This window comes from Mirounga angustirostris, unplaced genomic scaffold (assembly GCF_029215605.1).
Source record: "Mirounga angustirostris isolate CCGP_5_RB_7025 unplaced genomic scaffold, mMirAng1.0.hap1 SCAF_8, whole genome shotgun sequence".
NCBI lineage: Eukaryota > Metazoa > Chordata > Mammalia > Carnivora > Phocidae > Mirounga > Mirounga angustirostris.
This window is the reverse complement of record NW_026991716.1, coordinates 63,544,342-63,564,639: the sequence shown is the minus strand read 5'-3', so window position 1 is coordinate 63,564,639 and position 20,298 is coordinate 63,544,342. Positions and strand designations below refer to the sequence as shown.

General features: G+C 42.0%; 1 protein-coding gene across 1 annotated transcript in view; it reads right to left on the bottom strand.

Annotated features, from left to right (window-relative positions):
- CD109 (CD109 molecule) overlaps window positions 1-20,298 on the bottom strand; it is a 138,431-nt gene that overhangs the window by 97,991 nt on the left and 20,142 nt on the right. Inside the window, exons 3-5 of the mRNA XM_045867091.3 lie at window positions 17,915-17,943; window positions 11,325-11,555; window positions 5,003-5,128 (exon numbers count right to left, since the gene is read on the bottom strand). Of these exons, the coding sequence (XP_045723047.1) occupies window positions 5,003-5,128; window positions 11,325-11,555; window positions 17,915-17,943 (386 nt within the window). The remainder of the gene's footprint in view (window positions 1-5,002; window positions 5,129-11,324; window positions 11,556-17,914; window positions 17,944-20,298) is intronic.

Sequence of the window (20,298 nt, the reverse complement as noted above, 5' to 3'; positions counted from 1 at the left end):
AATGAATCCTGGTATATACATACAATAGAATATTTTTCAGCCTTAAAAAGGAGGGAAATTCTGACATGTGCGACCATCTGGATGAACCTTGAGGTTATTACGCTAAGTGAAATAAGCCAGTCACAAAAAGACAAATACTATATGACTCCACCCATATGAGGTGCTTAGAATAGTCAAACTCATAGAGGCAGAAAGGAGAGCTATGACTGCCCCCCGCTGGGGAAGAGGAGGACTGGGGAGTTAGTGTTTAGTTACAGAGTTTCAGTTCTGCCAGATGAAAAGAGTTCAGGAGATGGAGCCCCGTGACAGAGGCACAACAATGTGAATGTATTTCATACCCCTGGCCTGTACCCTCAAAAATAGTTAAGATAGTAAATTCCGCATATATTTTCCCACAATTTTAAAAAATGAAAAAAAATATGCAACTATTTGGGAAAGCCAAGGATACCAGTCAAGAGATAGATACCTAGAGAGATAAGGCACCTAGAGAAGCATTACAAAAAAAACGAAAATATAAGCAATGTCTAACTTTCACAGGTTATCTGCCCAAGGGATAGTTGTAAGATGATTATTAAAATGGAGCACATCTCCCCACTTGTTCTCTAATGTACCTGAAATATAGCAACTCTGTAATACACACTACTATGAAGAGGTATTACAGCTAAAATAAACTTCTTCCCTCTGAGGGGAGGTCACGGTGCCCCTGGAAGTTAAGGGAGAAAGGATGTTGGGGCAGGAGGCTGGAAGAGGTAGAAAGGATGGTGATTCTTCTCAAGAGAAGAAGCACAGTCCCCAACACAGCAAAGAACTATCCACATTCCAGGCAGGTATACAAATTCAGTACATGCATAAGTAGCACACATAAAAAATCAGTGCTTTTGGATGCCTGGGTGGCTCAGTCAGTTAAGCGTCTGCCTTCGGCTCAGGTCATGATCCCAGGGTCCTGGGATCGAGTCCCGCGTTGGGCTCCCTGATCAGCGGGGAGCCTGCGTCTCCCTCTGGCTGATGCTCCCCCAGCTTGGGCTCTCTCTCAAATAAATACCTAAAATCTTTTTAAAAAAATCAGTGCTCTTACTAAATTTTACTAATTTTAAAAGAGCTTAAGAGTTACCATCATCAAGAGTAGCTTTGCAATTTAATTAAATTAGCGTTGTAAAAAAAGCAGGTCTATGAATATATAAGGAACTTACTATGCTCTACCATTATATGCTACACAATAAAAAGATAAAAATAAGAACAAAAACTTAGAAATCTTACTAAATCAAAATAATTACTCATTATAAAAAAATCCTGAAAGTGAAAACCAATACTTGAAGGTCAAAAGCAATGTAAGTAATCCAGAAAGGTTAGCGTATAGTAAATGACTCATTCACATAAACGTATATTTTATAGTTGTAGAAATGCCAAGGAACCCACCAAGTTTGCTGTACCTAAAGAATCCTTTTCCTGACCTAGCAAAAAGGGTGATTTAAGAATGCCACGCTGATAATCTGCACAGTCACTACAAATCAAAGCTCTGATATGTGTAATACTAGGATCATTCCATATTTTTTCTAGAAACAAATGGAATTTCAAACATTCTTCTGAAATAAGTATTTTCTCCTCCCTGAGACTTATACTGAGAATGGTCAGTGCCTTAGAAAAACGAAAATATAGTTTACCGTGGTGGACTATTTAAATAATAAATACATTTCCACCATAGTCATTACTCACTGCTGGGGGAAAAAAAAGAGTTTAATAATAACCGATAAACAGTCTTTGAATGCTATGCAGGAGTCAAGGAAAGATAAAAACCAGAGACAAAGACTGAGTCTGGGTTTGCGTCCCATAACATTTCTTTGATTATACTGACCCCTGGAGGCCTTTAAAGGACTTTTTTTTTTTTTTTTTTTTTTTTAAATAAAAGTGCTTATTTTCCCTTAGTGTGTGCCTTTACATTATATCACCTGGAAGGAATCTTTTCATAACGTGTATGTATATCAAATAATCACATTGTACACTTAAAATATCCCATCATTTTATTTGTCAAATGTACCTCAATAAAACTGAGGGAAAAAAAATCACCAATAATAAGTACCTGATCAATATGCTTGTCTTCTAAAAGACGAAGATGCTTTACAGAATGTGGAAAAGGAGAAATTATATTTAGTTCAATACAAATGATTATCATAGAGCTTTAATACACTCATATAATAAATACTGACTAATATTCAAGCACAAAACATGTGCTAAGTCACTGAGATACAGATGCAAACAAGCCCCAAAAGACCACAGTCTATTAGGTACCACCAGTTAAAAGTGACATGAATAAACCAAGAGAAGCACAGAGTGCTCTGGGGATGTCTAGAGGGATCAGGCCATTTTAGATGATGCCCAAAGGGCAAAAGCAAGCCTCTAGAATTACAGCAGAAAAAGAGTGTTCCAGGCAGAGGGAACAGCATGGGGAAGGCTCAGAATCAGACAGAACTGTGAGTTTAAGAAACTTAAAGGACATAATATGTCTAAAGCATAGGGTTCAAGGATAAGGGTGGCATTTAACAAGGCTTTAGATGTGGGCAAAGGCCAAATCTTGTCAACGATTTGAATTTTGTAAGTACCTACATTTCCTTGTCTTTTTTTCCTGCCAAAGCAACATGACAGGTCGAGTCCACAAACCACAGCATGAGAAATCCTGTAAATCTTCCAACCTATGATCTCTTATCTTCCAAAGTCTTTCTCCACTATTCTATCGCCCTCTGTCTTCTGGTACATATTCTGTTCACCACTCACTGAACAAACTAACCTCTCGGAGGCTGCCACCCCACCTGGCCAGTGTGCAGAGGTGCCTCTGAATGGGCCAACAATGGACACCTGACCCAAAGGGAGCCCGTCCACAGCTTGCCAGCCACCGGTGAAGAGGCTGGCTTGTAGGGCTCTGAGATATTGGTTATTTAGCCACTGCAACCGGTTCGGATTTAAAGGTTGGCAGAAGAACGAGAGGAGAGTGACACAGGCCACAAGAGACGGAGGGAACCGTGTCCCCAAAAGCATCAGCGCTCGTCCTTAAAATAAACCCTCTTTATCCCACGCTAGTCCCAGTGAGACTGCAGCCTTAGAAGCACCCGCTGGACCTCACTGACTCAGCACTTTGCAGTTCCTCCGCTGCTGTGCTGCCTTGGGTTTTCTGTCACGCTCGTGTTAGTCAGCTTTTATCCTACTCTTCCTGTCAGCACACGATGATCTTCAAGAACAGAGAGGGGTGCTCGGGGGTTAGCGGGTGATGAGCCCTGAGATTCCACGTGTTTACTTCCTTGTATCCACCACTGCCCTATGAGCCCTCACCACATATTCAACAGAGGGACAGATGGAAAGATGGACAGACGGATGGATAAACAAACAACTGATCCTGGAGAGTTTACGGTGAAAGCAAAGGTGGGTACTGAGAATAAACCCTGAACTCCCTCAAACTCATGCATACGTCCTCATCTTCAACTCCCATCCTTCTCCACGCGTGCCAGGAGCACCAGACTTCTCCCACACCCCGAGACCTGTGAGGCTCTCTTGCATTTTCCCCGCCTCTACACACAGCTTTCTCTCTCTGAAGTCTCCCAAACATCCACTCTCCTCCTCCTCTGTAAGCACAAATGTCTGGTCCCCTCAGGGCTCATCACCCGCTAATCCCCGAGCACCCCTCTACATTTTCTTGTTGCCCACGTGTCTCCCTCCACAGCACCACCTCTCCACAGGCCGACGGCGCTCTTCATCTTTACGTGGGTGCTCAAAACACGTACTGGTGAGGAGGGACGAGTTCTGCTTTTAGGATGTCACCCCAAAATGTGTTAACTAAAGGGGAAAATTTTTTTTTAGTTTTTATGGATGAAGCACTTGGTACTTTTATCTCACTTAAGGTCGTATGCTAATGAATGATTATTCCCTCTAATAAAGTGGTTCTCAATGGTGGAGAGAGAGGGTATTTTCCCCTGGGGACACTGATGATGTCTGTAGACATGCGTGTTTGTCACATCGGAGGGAAGAGAAAGCTGCTCCTGGCATCTAGAGGGTTGAGGGCAAAGATACCGCTAAACATCCTCCCGTGCACCTGACAATGCCCACAGCAAAGAGCTGTCGTCCAAAATGTCAGCAGTGAGAAGCTACTTTAATAGAACTATTTTTAAAAGCTTTTATTCATACATTTATATATTTTTTAATAAATACCAAAGAAAATGGGAAAATATTCAATGAGTCTTTAACATCACACAGTGATATGCAGGAGAGAACCTAGGGCAGAGAGAGGAGGGCGTTGTGCACCTACCCTGTTAGGTCTCAGAGCTACAAAAGTTGGCAGTGAACAAAGGAAGCAGGTGGAGAAGTTGGAGAGAAAGAGGACTGGGGAACAGAAAATTAGTGTGGTTGTTTAAAATCACTGTGGTTTTTATTTTTAATTTTTTATGTAAATTCAATTTAGTTTACACATACTGTATTATTAGTTACAGGTGGAATTTACTGATTCATCAGCTGCATATAACACCCAGTGCTCATTATTTCAAGTGCCCTCCTTAATGCCCATCACCCAGTTACCCCACCCCCCCACCCACCTCCGAAAACCACTGTTTTTTAAAACAAAGATAAAGTAGGTTAGTCCAATCTCATCAGGAGTCATTATTCAGAGACATGAAATCTGCCAAATAATAACTATGTATTCATTGCTTAGTTTTAAAATACTCAACGTATGCACTAAATAAGTAAAATGAACATTATTTAATCAGTTTTACACTAAAAGGCAATGTTTTAACCTTCAAACATTGTATTACAGAAAAAAAGCAGTAATGACTAAAATTCTAATATGTTACAATGAAAGTTGACCCATTGATAAACACAGTAAATTAAAAATAAACCACTTAAATTGTCTAGATATTCAGATTAACATTTTTCTGTTCATTGAACAAATGACTTTGAAGATATTTCCCCACCTGACCTATTTAAATCATATTAGCATTCCCCCTAAAAATACATTTATACTCACATTCACTTGAACTTGAATGGACCAGTCACCAAGTATTGGATGGGATGACAATTGAAAAGTTTTGGAAACAACGCCAAGATCACTTTGTTCTGACAACCACTGTTGGATCAAATTTGACTTGGGGTCCTACAATGAAAACCATACATGTTAACTGTATAAAGACAGCTTTGTACATGTGTATCCTATCTAGTTATGAATGATGCCCTGCAGCACTCCCAGGCACATCCAAAATACGGCAACAGAGATAGTTTTTGGGAAATGTTGGCTATATATTACTAGACAGAAGACAATCAAAATTTCTTCCTTCCTCACATTCTCCATCTTTATTCTGCTCCACCTTTTAATTCTTGGTACCAGATTTCCTTCTACATGGAAGACAATGTACACCACCAAACTTGTGTTGTTATTGTTAACTGTAGAGATCACAGGCCTCGTGTATTCAAGGCCCACCACGTGTCAAGCACTCTGTCTTATCATTACAACTCACACATCACTCAATCATTATAATTCTGGGGCGCCTGGGTGGCTCAGTTGGTTGAACGTCTGTTTTCCACTCAGGTCCTGGGATCGAGCCCCAGATCGGGCTCTCTGCTCAATGGGGAGTCTCCCTCTCCCTTTCCCTCTGCCTGCCACTCTGCCTACTTGTGCTCACTCTCTGTCAAACAAATAAATAAAATCTTTAATAAAAATTTAAGAAAATCATTGTAATTCTCCCCCAGGAGAGGAATGTCCTCACATTATAGCAGAAAACTGATTCCTAGAGAGGTTAGGTAAGCACTCAACTGTCAGTACTATGTGAATTCAGGATTCAAATCCATGTGCCTTTTAATCCAACAAAATGTATCACAGAGATGCTCAGCCAAGGGGATGCATGAAAAACATTTCAGTCTTCCTAAACTCTCCCAGACAACAATCCCCTTATGCAGCATTCATCCAAGCCAATCCAGCAGCCATCCCGGATTCCTCGCACATTCCCAGCTCTGTCAACTCCGTCTCTTTAATCTCTCTCTAATTTATCCCCTTCTTTCCATCCTCACATCCAGCCACCACATCCCGTTTTCTAACCATTACCACTAATCTCCCTCCTCCAGTGTAGCCCCTCCAAGACATCTTCCCCACTGCCGACAGGGTTATCCACCTGAAACACAAACCTCAGACTGAGCCAAAGTGGTCAACATGCTTGGTCCAGTTCCAGACATACAACAGACAGTGAAGACACCCTGGCTGTGATCATTACGCTGGACCACTAGGTGATGCTGGCTTTTGTTTGCCTACAGAATGAGGTCTACACTCCTTTACATGGTGTACAGAACTTAGGAGTCTGACTCCATCTACATTTCTACGCTCATCTTCCTCCAAACATACAGATTTGCTTGCAATTCACCCTTGCATCTAGGCCTCTATAGTTGCTGCATGGAATGCCCTCCCTTCCTGCCAACTGGTACAATAAGTTCCAGTGTCTTGCCTCCTATCCACACCGCCAACAGACGAAATGGCCACTTCCTGGAGAGCCCCTAGTACACCTAGAGTCTACCCCTTTTAAGACGTATTACTGTGTAAGGTACTCATGGGTGATATATGGGGTTTTTTGTTCCCAACTAGACTGTGAACTCCTGAGAGCAGGGATCAAATATTTTCCCGTATTCTTATGCTCTATCCTTTGACTAGAGGCAGTGGGTTAGCCCAGTTACTAGAAGCCAGAAGAAACCTCTCTTCCCGAGTGGGGGAAAAGGTGAAAGTCAGAGGTAAGTACAATGCTGAGAATTAAGCAAAGCGTAGTCTAGTAAGCCAGAAACTAATTGTTAAAACCAAAGACCAAAAGCAAGTCAAGACTAGGCAGGTCACCATCCTTGGCAAACTCCTGGGACGGGCACTGTAATCAGCAGCCGGCTCTCCTGTGCCTGCCACAGCATGATGCATGGGAGACACACACACGAGCATTTAAACATGAGTTTAAGAAAAGGAAAAACTACAAATAGCTAATAAATATATGCTGCCTAATAATTAAGGGAATGCAAGTGAAAACAAACAAAAATACCATTTTCTTCTGTCCGTCTGACAAAAATAAAAAAATAACAATAATCCCCAGTGTTATATAAACTGTCAGAAAAGGAATGTTCGTACTCTGCTGGTACATTATTTTGGTGAGGGTGCACATTTCTCCCGGGTGGGCTACGGCCCTACAAGCAAAGGAAGTCCTAAATGGAGTCTTTGATGACTTTGTACCCCGAGGACCTGGAGGGTTGGGAGTGAATGAGATAATTCACTGGTTGCTCAAGCCTGTCTTAGACCTAGACCTAACTGTCACCAAAAACAGACAGAGTGGAGAAACACCAGTTTTCACATATCAGGATGTGCGCGGGCCATGCGTGGTGGTGTCACAGCAGAACCCAGCATCTCCTGCGAGGTCCCACACAGGACAGCAGGTACCATGTGAACCGTGTCCCTGGCACAGCCACTACAGCCACAAGCCGGAGGGGCTGCAAGCGTGGCTCCTTGTGCCCTCTGAGTCACCTTTAGATGGCTCTGGATCTCTGTCAGGTGCCTCAGCTCAGCGCAGTATCAGCTGCCTGGGCCAGACCGTCTCCAGCAATAAGCTCCCTGGCTGGAGAACGTGTCCCCAAGGAGAATTTCTGCCACTCGTTAAAGTCCTGGATTATGTACCCAGGGTCTGTCTAGCATGTAGAACTGGAGAAGTCAAATCACTTAAACAAGGTGGCCCCCTCACCTCACCAGGGATGACGCCCTGGTTTTGCCACAGCTCCTCCGGGCCACAATCACAAGACATCTCCCCAAGGCAACAACACCTCTCCCCAGGCAAGGTCATTCACCTGGACAAGGAGCAACACCTTCTTCAAGAAGGAGGTCAGGGCACAAGCCAGCTGAGCCAGCTGCCAGGCCACGGTCGAAGAAGCTTATTTCCATAGCGTTAGCCCAGGTTAGCTGGAGGAAGCCGGAATTAGGGCATGTTTTTACCACTGCCAAAGGGCTCTGAAGGCCCTTTCTTCCTGAGAAAGTCAGTTACTGAGGCAGGCAAAATGAGTAACACCCAATAACCAAAAAAAAATAAAAATAAAAAATAAGACCAAAAAAAACCCCACTGATCACCCCTGAATATGCTGTGACAATCAATATTTTAGCTACATCCTACAGCCGTTCTTTTTCTTTTACAACTTAGCAATCTGACAAGTTCACACCTTACGCTGCGTTCACCACAAGTATATCTACCATCTGTCCCGTTACATTGTTACATCTGTCCCGTTCCACCGTTATTGACAGTATCACTGAGGGTCTTGACTGGGCCAGAGGGTCCTGAGAAGTCAGCCTCCTAGCCATCAGATGCACTTCTCCACCAGAGCCTGCAGGTGGTGCTGTACTAGGAAGTACAAATGGATTCACGTCAGGGGCTCTTTTGCTAAGTTCTACTTTTTTCTGGGAAGTTTTGCCAAGAAACCAACTATTTCACACTCAAAAATGGAGAAAACATCACAGTCTGGCCCAAATGACTGTTTTCAGATGAAGGAGGACAGCAGTGTGGGCATCAAAACTCCGATCTGGCCGCAAGTTACAGGGAAGGAGGAGGCTGGACCTGAGTTCATACCCCAGCCTCATTGCCTAGATGCACAGAGCAGAGGATGGCTTCCCGCCCAGTCACCTGTGCCCAAACACTCTGGGTTCCAGGTGGATTTCTAACAAGTGTAAACTCCCCTCCCTTGGCCAAGAAGGCCACATCTTGGCCAGGCCACTAGGACCAGAGATTTCTCTGAGTGCTTCTGAGAAAGTCAAATGTGGCAAGCTAGGTTCAAAATTGGAGAGAAGAGCCCAAGAGTACAAATTGAAGGTTTCAAAGGCAGATCCTAAAGCAGCATAGAGAGGCAAAATAATAAAAATGCACAGACCAGCACAGTTCTAAATGCTTTACTTAAATTATCTCACCTAATCCTCACAAAAACTCCTGTAAGGAATTTGTCCAGCATCTGCAGGGTTATTTCTGGATTAATGCCTAAAGCAGGCAATTTATCCAGTGCTGACTTTTATTACCACAGGTAGAACGAGGCCGACTGGACAGAAACAGCCAGAAACAGGAAGATGATGATTTGAAAGATGGTATGAATGCAATCCATAAAACCCTGCTTAGAGAACTACTTGAATTTAGAAATGCTATTCAGTGGGATGCCTGGGTGGCTCAGTCTGTTAAGTGTCTGCCTTCGGCTCAGGTCATGATCTCAGGGTCCTGGGATCGAGCCCCATGTAGGGCTCTCTGCTCAGTGGGGAGCCTGCTTTTCCCTCTCCCTCTGCCTCTACCTGCTGCTCCACCTGTTTGTGCTCTCTTTCAAATAAATAAATAAAATGAAATAAAATCGCTAAAAAAAAAAAAGAAATGCTATTCACTATGTCAACCTCCTTTATAGACATTCCAATACATAGCAAAAGCGGAAATTCACAGAGCTGCAATTCTTGGAAATTCAAGAAATATGCATTGAGCACCATGCTGACCAATGTTGTATTTATTACAAACACAAATTGGCTTGAAGTTCGCTTGATTTTTGTTTGCTTTTTAGTTTAATTTATAACAAAGAAGTTAAAAAGAATAAGAAGATACTGAACTAAAAAAGCCTGAACTTGACTTCCATTCCATGGTATTCATCAGAATCCTTGGGGTAACCAAGAGGGTTCCCAGGACCAGTGACTTTCGGTCGTAATACCAAGAGAGTCCCAGGAAAACTGGGATGGGTTGTCACCACCCTATTTCTATGTAGGGATCAAATGTCTCATATTCTCCTTAGCATCAATGTAGAAAAGCAGGTCCAGCTGGATCTCAGTTGTCTTCAACTTGGTTCTCACAGGAAAGCATTCAGTCTAACTATGCGGCCTCCAGATCCTCAGTGTTGTTGGAGCTGAGGCCAAATGACTCCCTGCCGAAGGAGAGCCCCATAAACAGAAGAGCTAATGTTTAGTGAGCATGTACTATGTGGCAGGCATAATTCTACATGCTTTCCTTGGATTATCTCACAGAAACCTTTGTGAGACATTATTATTATTACGCATTTTATTTTTTTTACTTTTTTAAGATTTTATTTATTTCTTTGACAGAGAGAGACAGCGAGAGAGGGAACACAAGCAGGAGGAGTGGGAGAGGGAGACGCAGGCTTCCCGCTGAGCAGGGAGCCCGATGCGGGGCTCAATCCCAGGACCCCGGTATCATGACCTGAGCCGAAGGCAGACGCTTAACGACTGAGCCACTGAGGTGCCCATTTTAGAAATATTTTTTTAGAAATTTTAGAAATTATTATTTTATGCATTTTATTATGCATTTTAGAAATAAACTAGGGCTCAGAGAGATGAATTTTCTCCAGGTCACACAACTAGCATTTACTCTCCTTAGGGCAGATGGTGATCCTTTTATAAGTCAAATCACGTTATGCCTGTCCTCATAATTCACCAGTGAATTCCCATTCCACTCAGAGTAAAATCCAAGGTCCATATGATGATCAAGAAGACCCTGTATGACCCCTCCTCCAACCCACCTGTATCTTACCTCATCTCCTAATATTTGTCCCCTCACTCCCCGGGACACTATCAGCCTCTTTTTCTCCAGTGCACCTAACAAGTTCCCACCTCAGAACTTTACACAGCTGTTCCCTGTATATGGGCTCACTCCTTAAATTCCTTTAGGTCTCTGTTCAAATAGGACTAGCCTAACAATCCTAGGGAAAATAGCAAACATAAACACTTTCTTACACACACACACACACACACAATTCCTTTATATATATATATATATATATATATTTTTTTTTTTTTTTTTTTTTTTTTTTTTTTTAAGTAGGCTCCTTGCACAGAGCACAGCCCAGTGCAGGGCTGGAACTCACAACCATGAGATCAAGACCCAAGCTGAGATCAGAAGTTGGATGCTCAACCGACTGAGCCACCCAGGCCCCAGGCGCCCCCCTTCATAACACATATTTATGTGTTTATTTAGTGTCTGTCTCCACACTATTCACTGAAATATACGCTTGATGTGAGCAGGGGATTTAATCTGTTCTGTTCACTGCCCCGTCCCAGGGCTCTGAACACAGAAGTTCAATAAATCTTGAACAGATGAATCAATCAATGAAGAAGCAAGGACTGGAGCCCAAGCTGGCCAACTCCAGAGCCTAAGCTCTGAGCCCATTGCTCTACCGTATCCCCTCCAAGAGAGGGCATTCTCATGTTGGGAGGGACGGTTACCCATGGTGAATTCTAAAGTAACATGAGCAAGACTTCAAAGAGAGCTTTAGTAAGATGACTTGAACTTACTTTATTTCTGTCTGGCACTTACCTTAATTAGAATGTTTAAAGAAGTTTTATAAGGTTTAAAATCTGATAAGAGTGTAACAATACGAAACTTCACTTCCTGCTTTGGCTTGTATAGAGACTTGTCTGTTTGAATGAAGACAGTCATTCTCTTGGTCTCAAATGATAAGCGCGTACTATTAGAGAATAAAATCTCATCCTGGGCCCGTCCAGTTACATGCAGCTCATAAATCCCATCTGCACTGTTCAGAGGTAGCTGGAGAAAATAAAGAGATCAAACAAATGACATTCTCATTTTACCTCAAAAGTGTTTTTAATTATAAGTCAGACTAGAACATTTAAATCCGTAGTACTATTAAAAGTAATTGCCATGTTGAAAAACTCGCCCCTCCTAGGCACCAACATTAAATAATTTGTTTTCCCTCCTAACATCCTGTAGTTTTCTCTCCAGCTAAATTGCAGGGTTCTTGGAATGGAGGGCTCAGCAGCAGTCACCTTGTCATTTCCTATTCCAAGTGCAAGTTCTTCCTCGCGGTTGCTGTGGGTCGGAATATCTAGTATCTCTCAACATTTTTTCCATGTCTCCCTAGTTGAGGCAGTCAACTGATGAAAAGCACATTTGTGCAAGACTAATTTCCTTGCTGTACTCTCTGGAGCTCTTTCCTACCACGCACGCGCTTCCTGCACCCTGCACAGCACAGGTCATGGTCCGGGGAAGGATGGGAGCAAGGCTGCTCTCCTGAGGTGCTTACTAACAGAATTCCGACCTTCCAGCAGGAACAGACCCGAAGCCGTACTCAGCAGTTTACACGACTGTGTCATTTCACCTGACGACAATCCTTCAGGCGGGTGCTCTTACTAACACCGTTTTATAAACAAGGAAACTGGGGCTTGGACGAGTTTGGGAAGTCGCTCCAGGTCACAAGCAGCGATGCAAACCCACAATGAGCTATGCTACTCTAACAAAAGCCTCCGTGCGGTGGCTTTGAAACATGTCTGACCATTCTCCGACTCTCTGCCCTTCCAAAGGTAGAGCCACCTTCTGCCGACTTAGGGACTTGCTTCTCAAGAAGAGAATGAAGCTGTGTCATAGAAAGGGTAGCTTCTGCCTGCTTCTCTCTTTCTCTCTGGGATTCTTCTCTGTGGGGGAATCCAACTGCCATGATGAGAACACTCAAGAAGCCTGTGGAGAGGCCCACAAAGGGAGAAACTGAGGCCTCCTGCCAACACCCAGCACCAGCTTGATAGCCATGTGAATGAGCTACCTTACAGAGGAACCCCAGCCCTGGTAAAGCCTGCAGGTGACTGCAAGTTTGACATCTTGACTGTAGCCTTGCAATATCCCAAATCAGAACAGCCCAACTCTGCAGTTCCCATATTCCTGACCCACAGAAATTGTGAGAAGCAAGAGAAGTTTATTACTGTTCTATGCCAAAGCTTTGGGATGATCGGTCACACAATAGACGACTAGCATACCTGACTTTCAGTTGGTTTTCACCTTAATAAACCTGTGGTTCTAAAACTAAATTCTGACTCATTTTTGCAAATAAGTTTTGTCCACAGAAAGCTTGGAGATCTTCCAGTCATAGCAGCTACCTGAAAGCTAGCAAGATGGATAAGAACACAAAGGAAATGTAACAAAGCACCAATAAAATGGTCAGCAAAAAATATTTAGGGAGGGCACCTGGGTGGCTCAGGCATTAAGCGTCTGCCTTGGGCTCAGGTTATGATCCCAGGATCCTGGGATCGAGCCCCGCATTGGGCTCCCTGCTCCGCGGGAAGCCTGCTTCTCCCTCTCCCACACCCCTTGCTTGTGTCCCCTCTCTCACTGTGTGTCTCTCTCTGTCAAATAAATAAATAAAATAAAATATATATATATTTAGGGAGATAAGTACTGATGTCCACAATTTACTTGGAGATACATTTAAAAAATAAGATGAATTAATGGATGGAGAAACAGATAGATGGATAGACATGTGACAGAGCAAATATGGCAAAATGTTAATGGGAGATTCTGAGTGGTGGGTATAGAAGTGTTCACTGAGAAACTCCTTCAAGTTTTTGTATATTTGCAAATTTCTTAATAAAAAGTTAGAAAAAACAATCAGTAGCATCACAGTCAAATAACTTCCAGTGTCGATTTCTGCTTTTCTTCAATAAACATTTATTGAGCACCTTCTAGCTCCAGGTTGTTCTAAGTCCTTGGGAAAAAACATGAACCAAAGATGTGTGCCCTAGTAGGGCTGGGAGTCTAGCCTTGGAACCTGCATTCTTATATTCATTTTCTCAAATGATACCTCGGCTCTCAGATTCTTTTAAATAGATATTTTAATGCTAAAAGCAGGACACTATCTATGCCAGCATATCATATACTGGCATATGGCAAAGATTCATAAATACTTCGTGTTTAAAATATGATATTTGATAGGATTGCTTTTCATGGTTTGGATATAGTTTGATCATTTTTAGGCTCCAGAACAGAGAGTAGATTGAAGATTTACGGCCAATTAAAGATGCAGAGGCCCAAAACTAAAGAGGCCCATTAATCACAAGAACGCCAAGGAGTTAAAGGAGATGTAACACAAAATGTGTCCAAAAACATTCTCTCCATGCCCTACTCCATCCTCCTTCAGGGAGCCGGCACTGCCTCACGAGGAGAGAGCTATCTTTCTGCTCTGTTCAGCTACCCTGAGTAATTTGCTTTCTCAACTGCCCCATTAGAAACCTTGCCTCCCCCTCCTACATATGTAAGATTTACATAATTCAAGATGCTCAAAGCCTCAGTGTTAATCCCAGGGCTGGAAAGTCAGAGATGACAAGTGAACTTGGTGTATCTGTAGACCAGGGGTGACTCTAGAAGCCATGGGGCATCACTATATGCCTTGGGGTGTCCCCGCAGACTCCGCATGGTAGTACAGCTCCTGAGCTGTAGTAGATACCTTAGCCTTCCATTGTTAACAGTAGAGGGGCAGAATGAGGAGACTGAAGAAAACACCGTGGATTGTAAGCAATCTCTATGGAAGTTTCTCGCTGTACCAGACCTAGGATGGGTTGTAACCTGCTCCCCACAATGGAGAGGACCCCAGAAGTAAAAGCTCCTGAATCTCTGCTGATCAATTGCCTTCTGCCTTCTGGGGTCACAATTACTGAAAGAGTTCCCAGGATTGGTAATAAAGAGTTTCCCTCATCAAAGATTTCCAGATCTCTTACACAGAACCAGTTATTTACCCACAGAGATTTGGGATTCCTGTATGTTAAGCCGAGAGCAGATGGCTGGAGAAGGGGACAATTCCCACAGATGACACTATCTAGCAGAAGCCCAAGAGTCAGGGAGTGTGAAACATCACCCGGCTTTGATCAGCAAAGTATCGACCAGCATCTGAGTTGGGCATGCTCAGGGCATAAGATTCTCATTATGCAAAGTTTATTCTGTGTATTCATGTGTATACATAAATGCAAATTTTCTGAGGAAATGTTTGCTCTTTGCCCAGGGTACTGAAGGAAGGTATGCTCAAAAAGGTCCTTGAGGGGAGGGTGGGGCTCAGTCAGTGGAGCATGTGACTCTCGATCTCGGGGTTGTGAGTTCGAGCCTCACATTGGGCAGTTTACTTTAAAATAAAAATAAATAAAAATTTTAAAAAGATCCTTCATAGTCAAGGAACTAATCTGGGTTGACTAAAACCATTTTGCCTTCTCTAAAAGATCAGTTGTCAAGGAAACTGAGACAACACAACAGCATTTATCCTACTCTATTTCATTAATAATGCTAGTTACTAAGAGTAGTGGAGATTTCAAAAACTTTTAAAATACAGTTGAGGAATTTAAGATGAGAGTCTCTATTAAAAATATTTTTTTAAATATTAATTAGGCATAAAATAAACTTTAAAAACATTTCTAACTTTAAAAGCCACTCCCGCATTTTAAGTTGGACTTATTTACAGAGAGAATGAAAGAAATTTCTCCTAGCATATTTTGTGCAAAAAATAATCTTTGAATTAAGCATCAATTGTTTTTTTATTTACTTCTTATTAAAAGCTGCTTGTAGTGTATCAAAAGTAGAAACAATAGGCTAATCAGATATTAAAAACACATTTGTTTCAATACAGTAAAACATTCATATTTTACAGCAAAAATTCATGAGAACCTTAAAAAACAATTTAAAATATTACATTTACAAACACCAGAATACAAGGGCACACTCCAAAAGCTGGGTCTATTTTAACTGAAAACTCATAACAATACAGAACTTTATTTTTGCCAAGCATGATCACATTTTCCCAGATACTTTATGACTAAGCCTTTAAATTTCTGTTTTACTAGAAAAGGGATATAGTCCTAAATATAATCTCTAGTAAAGCTCTCAATAGGTAAGTGCTATATCTACAACAATAGAAATGGCATTAATATTAAAGACAAATACAGGATGCTGGAGTTCTTATTTCACATAGGTAAGACTTAAAAGAATCATAGCAGCCAAATTCCAGCTTAATGATAGTTTAGACGAGTACAGTTTATAATAAACTGATTACTGGAACAAGCCCAGGTGCCCTCGTCCCGCCTGATGCCCTCTCTGCTCAGCCTTTCTACACCTCCAACCCGTGCACCTGCAGGCTTCTCTGATGAAACCAGGCAGTTGTATTTTAAACTGTGGTTCCTGGGGGTGCCTGGGTGTCTCAGTCGGGTAAGTGTCTGCCTTGGCTCAGGTCATAATCTCAGGGTCCTGGGATGGAGCCCCACGCCTGGCTCCCTGCTCAGCAAGGAGTGTGCCTCTCCCTCTGCTCCTCCCCACCCTCGTGCTCTCTCGCTCTCTCTCAAATAAATTAATTATTTTTAAATCCCACCCCTTTCTGCTGTAGGACAATTGTATTACACAGGATTTATTTTAATCTTCTCATTGGAATATTCCTTCAACAGCACATGGCCAACATCTAATGTTTAAGCGTACATGAATGCAATGCAATGTTTTATTATCACTGAGATTGGGTTCCCCCCCTTTCCACCTGCTTTGCCTCTTTTTCCCTACTTTCTATTTAACAGTAGAAAAGCAGTTATATTTCTTAGTAAGAAAGGCACAAACATAATAGGTAAGAAACAATAGCTATGGGATATAAGTAATTTTTATAAACTACTGTTTGGGAGCACTATATTCTCTAGGAATGACCCACCCCCACCCCCTGGAAAAAGGAATGTGGTTTCTGAATACGTTTCATAAATAACCTTCAATAAGTAATGGAGGAAATGGGGAACCCTGGCTCATCAGGTAATGCTGATCCTACATTAAGTATGTAAAGTGTCAGGGCTAAAGTTGTTCAAAAGAAAACCACAGGCCCCAGGTGGACTAGTTCGCTCCCAGAAGAGGAAACCAAGACTTAATTGCAGTTTCAACCTCTCCAGGAGTTTACTTTTAGGCCAATCAATCTGGAACTTTCTGATAAGCACCAATGAGGTTATCTGTCACACGGACCCTCTCCATCCCCACCCCACCACCAAAGGAAGATGAGGTAATCTGCAGGATAAGACCCCATGCCCTTCCCCCTAAGGGAAGGTGACCTTGCCTGGAACAATTCTTTCTTTTCTTTTGCTAATAACTTCCTTGCCCCACCCTCCTTCCTACAAAAATCTTCCACATGGTACAACTAGAGCTCCCCTCTACTTGCTAGATGGGATCCTGTCCGACTGCTTAATAAAGCCAATTAGATCTTCAAATTTACTAGGCTGAGTTTTGTTTTTTTTAACAAAGTCATCAGTCATCTATTCTCAGAAAAGTGTACCAAATGGCATCTCTTGTTGGATGCGAGGTCACTGTTCTCTACTGTATATTCAAAGTGTGAAGCTCCAAAACAAAACACAGTAATAAAAGTACAAACTTCCAAATCAAAGCTATGACAAGTAGGGTCAGTTCACAAACAGCATGTAATCATCAGGTTTTATGACTTTCTCAACAAAATAATAACCCCTTTCCTCTTCTATAGCAAATTTTACAGCTCTTTCGCATCTTACTTCACCTCCGGGGTATCCCCTGTGAAACAGAGGCAGTTTCTTTATCCCCTTTTCTAGGGCTGGGACAAGGGTGAGGTGGGTGAGGCCCTGGCCTCAGGTGCAAAACTCAAGGAGGAGACAAAAAAATTCAGTAATCAAGATAAATAATATTTTAATATTTAAAATAGAAGTAATGCAAAAAATTAAATTATGAATCCAAAAAAAAAAAAGTTTAAACAAAGACACGATCAGTATCACCAATGCCTCAGCCTTCAATATGGCTCAGTGGGGCACTCCACTCTTCCGGGGTGGAGAAACTGAAGGACAGAGTGTTCATTACACCCTCTAAACTCTAAGGTTCTTTAAGGCAGATGCAGGTGTCTGTGGCAACAGTCCAGGCCAGTTTCCCTCAGTGAAGTTCCCTATTTCACAAAAGGAAAATCTCTGCTATGACTTTGAAGAGGCTGATAACCAATCTCCCTGAAGTAACAGTATTCTTAATCTAAAGGTGGAACTGAACTCAAGCCAAACTCACAAGGAATGCAAACTGATATAAAGGCCAACAAAATGTTAAATTGTTTCACTGATCAATGCAATGTATATTTCTGAAACCAAATTTTTTAAATGGATACTTACTGATGGAAGAATAAGTGTCTTGAAAGAGCCTAAAAGCAAAACAGGGAAGAAAATAGAGTCATAATTTGAATATGATGATATAATACACAACTCTGAAGACTCTCCTAATACTCTTTCAGATGTGGAAGGAATCATAAGCTTACAGAATCACAAACTTATTTGGTCAAAACAAAACAATTTTATTAAAGCCCAGAACACCTGAGAGATTACTACACAACCTCGTGCCAAAGAATTAAGGAAAGCTGAGCCAGACTTGAAAAGCCATCAGTGGGTGAATCCCCCCCCAAAAAAACCAGTTTAAGTTCTGCTGCTATTTTCCATTATCATTTTTGTTGTCACTGTTGCTGCTTTAAGGTTCTACACATTGGAGGGACACTTCAATCTGTGTTGAGAAAGAAGCTGAGGTTTATTTCTTATGTTCTCAGACCCTCATGATAAAGGAAGAAAAGGAAGGCTTAGTCACATCAGGGGTGAGCTGGGACTCCTAACTGACTCACTGGTATTCGAGTCATGCAGACTTCTTTTCATGTACAGTTTCTAAACATAGGACTGCTAACTTAACTCATGCCAATTTCTCATCCAATCTAATCACTTCAAGGGAAAAAATATTTCAAGTTAAAATTTAAAATAAAAAAATAAAATAAAATAAAAATAAAAGTACTTATCCAAAGTTCCCACTTAAGTGACATGAATTCAGAGGTGAGGAGGGACCCTCACAGTTCCTTCATTTAAGAAATACTTGCAAATATTTAAGAAGTATTTACCACAATGAGCTAGACAGACATGGTCCTGGTCCTCCTGGAAGCCACATGTGTCTATCCTATAGGAACAGACCGACACCAGAGCAGAGCACAATACAGAGCAGGGGGTAAGCAAGTGGCCTCTGGAATTAGACTCTCCACCAGTTCTATACTCAATCAACCATGTACTAGCCCCATCCTTGAAAAAGTTACTTGATTATCTGGGTTCGATTTTTTCATCCATAAAATGAGCATGTTAATAATAGTACCAATCTCATAAGGTGGTCGTGAAGAATAAGTATGTTGATACCTAGAAAGTGTACGTACAGAGCAGTGTCTGGCATGTAGGAAACACTTGATAAATGTAAATCATTGTAGCGCCAGAAAACTTGGAAGAGATACCCGCTGGGGATGTCTTGGATTGGATGACCCTCTACAGCAGGGTCTTCCAATTTTTATAATGGAGCACTCAGTCAATCAGAACACATCACCAATGTCACATTAGATTATAAAGTCATATACATGCACTTTTCTCAACCAAAATATTAAATATTAGAAACCCTTGGGGCTCCTGGGTGGCTCAGTCATTGAGCGTCTGCCTTCAGCTCAGGTCGTGATCCCAGGGTCCTGGGATCGAGCCCCGCATTGGGCTCCCTGCTCAGCGGGGAGCCTGCTTCTCCCTCTCCCACTCCCCCTGCTTGTGTTCCCTCTCTTGCTCTCTCTGTCAAATAAATAAATAAAATCTTTAAAAAAAAAACTTAATTTCTTAGTTTTGCTCAAGAAAATAATAGAAATAAAAGCTAGTACGTTTTCTGCCTACACCCTTACAAATGGTCTTGCACAATACCCAATGTGTGCACACCCACCTGAAGACCACTGCCCCAGTGGGCCTCAGTGAAATACAAATATGTTTTCAGCAGCAGATAAGCAATTCATCAAAATCTCTTATCACCTAGCACAGATCAGTTTATCCAATAACTGTCACCATAGGAAGCAAAGAGGAGGACTCTTAAATAATAGGACATTGGACAAAAAGTGTCTTGAAAAGGTGAAGAAAGAGAAACACCTGAACAAAAACAATGCAACATGGAAGGGCTGCAATAAGAATAGGGCAGAGCCCACCTCACAGGGATCAGGAGAAGGCCCCTAGAGAAAACGATGCCAGAAGTCTAGGATTATAGAATAAGGAAAAATTAGCCAGATGAAAAAGTAAGGGAAGAGTTTCTACGCAGAGCAGCAGGAAATGCAAAAGAGTGGAGCTCAGCATGAGTCTACAGAAGCAAAGAGCGGGCAGGAAGAGGACTGTAGAGATGAGGCTGGACCAGATCCTGAAAGGTCTTTTACACAGAGTGAGTCCTGGCCAGGATCATCCCAGGTTATGCTGCTATCCCAGCATCCTGATGTAGCATTTGTCCTGAATCTTTTTGGTTTAGTAAAATATTGATATGAGATAGGTTTAATTTGCACAAGATTTAACTTTGAAATATTGTAATCATGCTTTGGTAATATCTTAACTTGTGGGAAGAAACTGCTCCTCATTAAGTTCTTCTTTTTAATGGGGTAGGCATATTCTATACTGAACTGAAGTGAAATTTGAGAAGCCCTATGATATTGCAGCAACGAAAACTTGGTGAAACCTTCAAA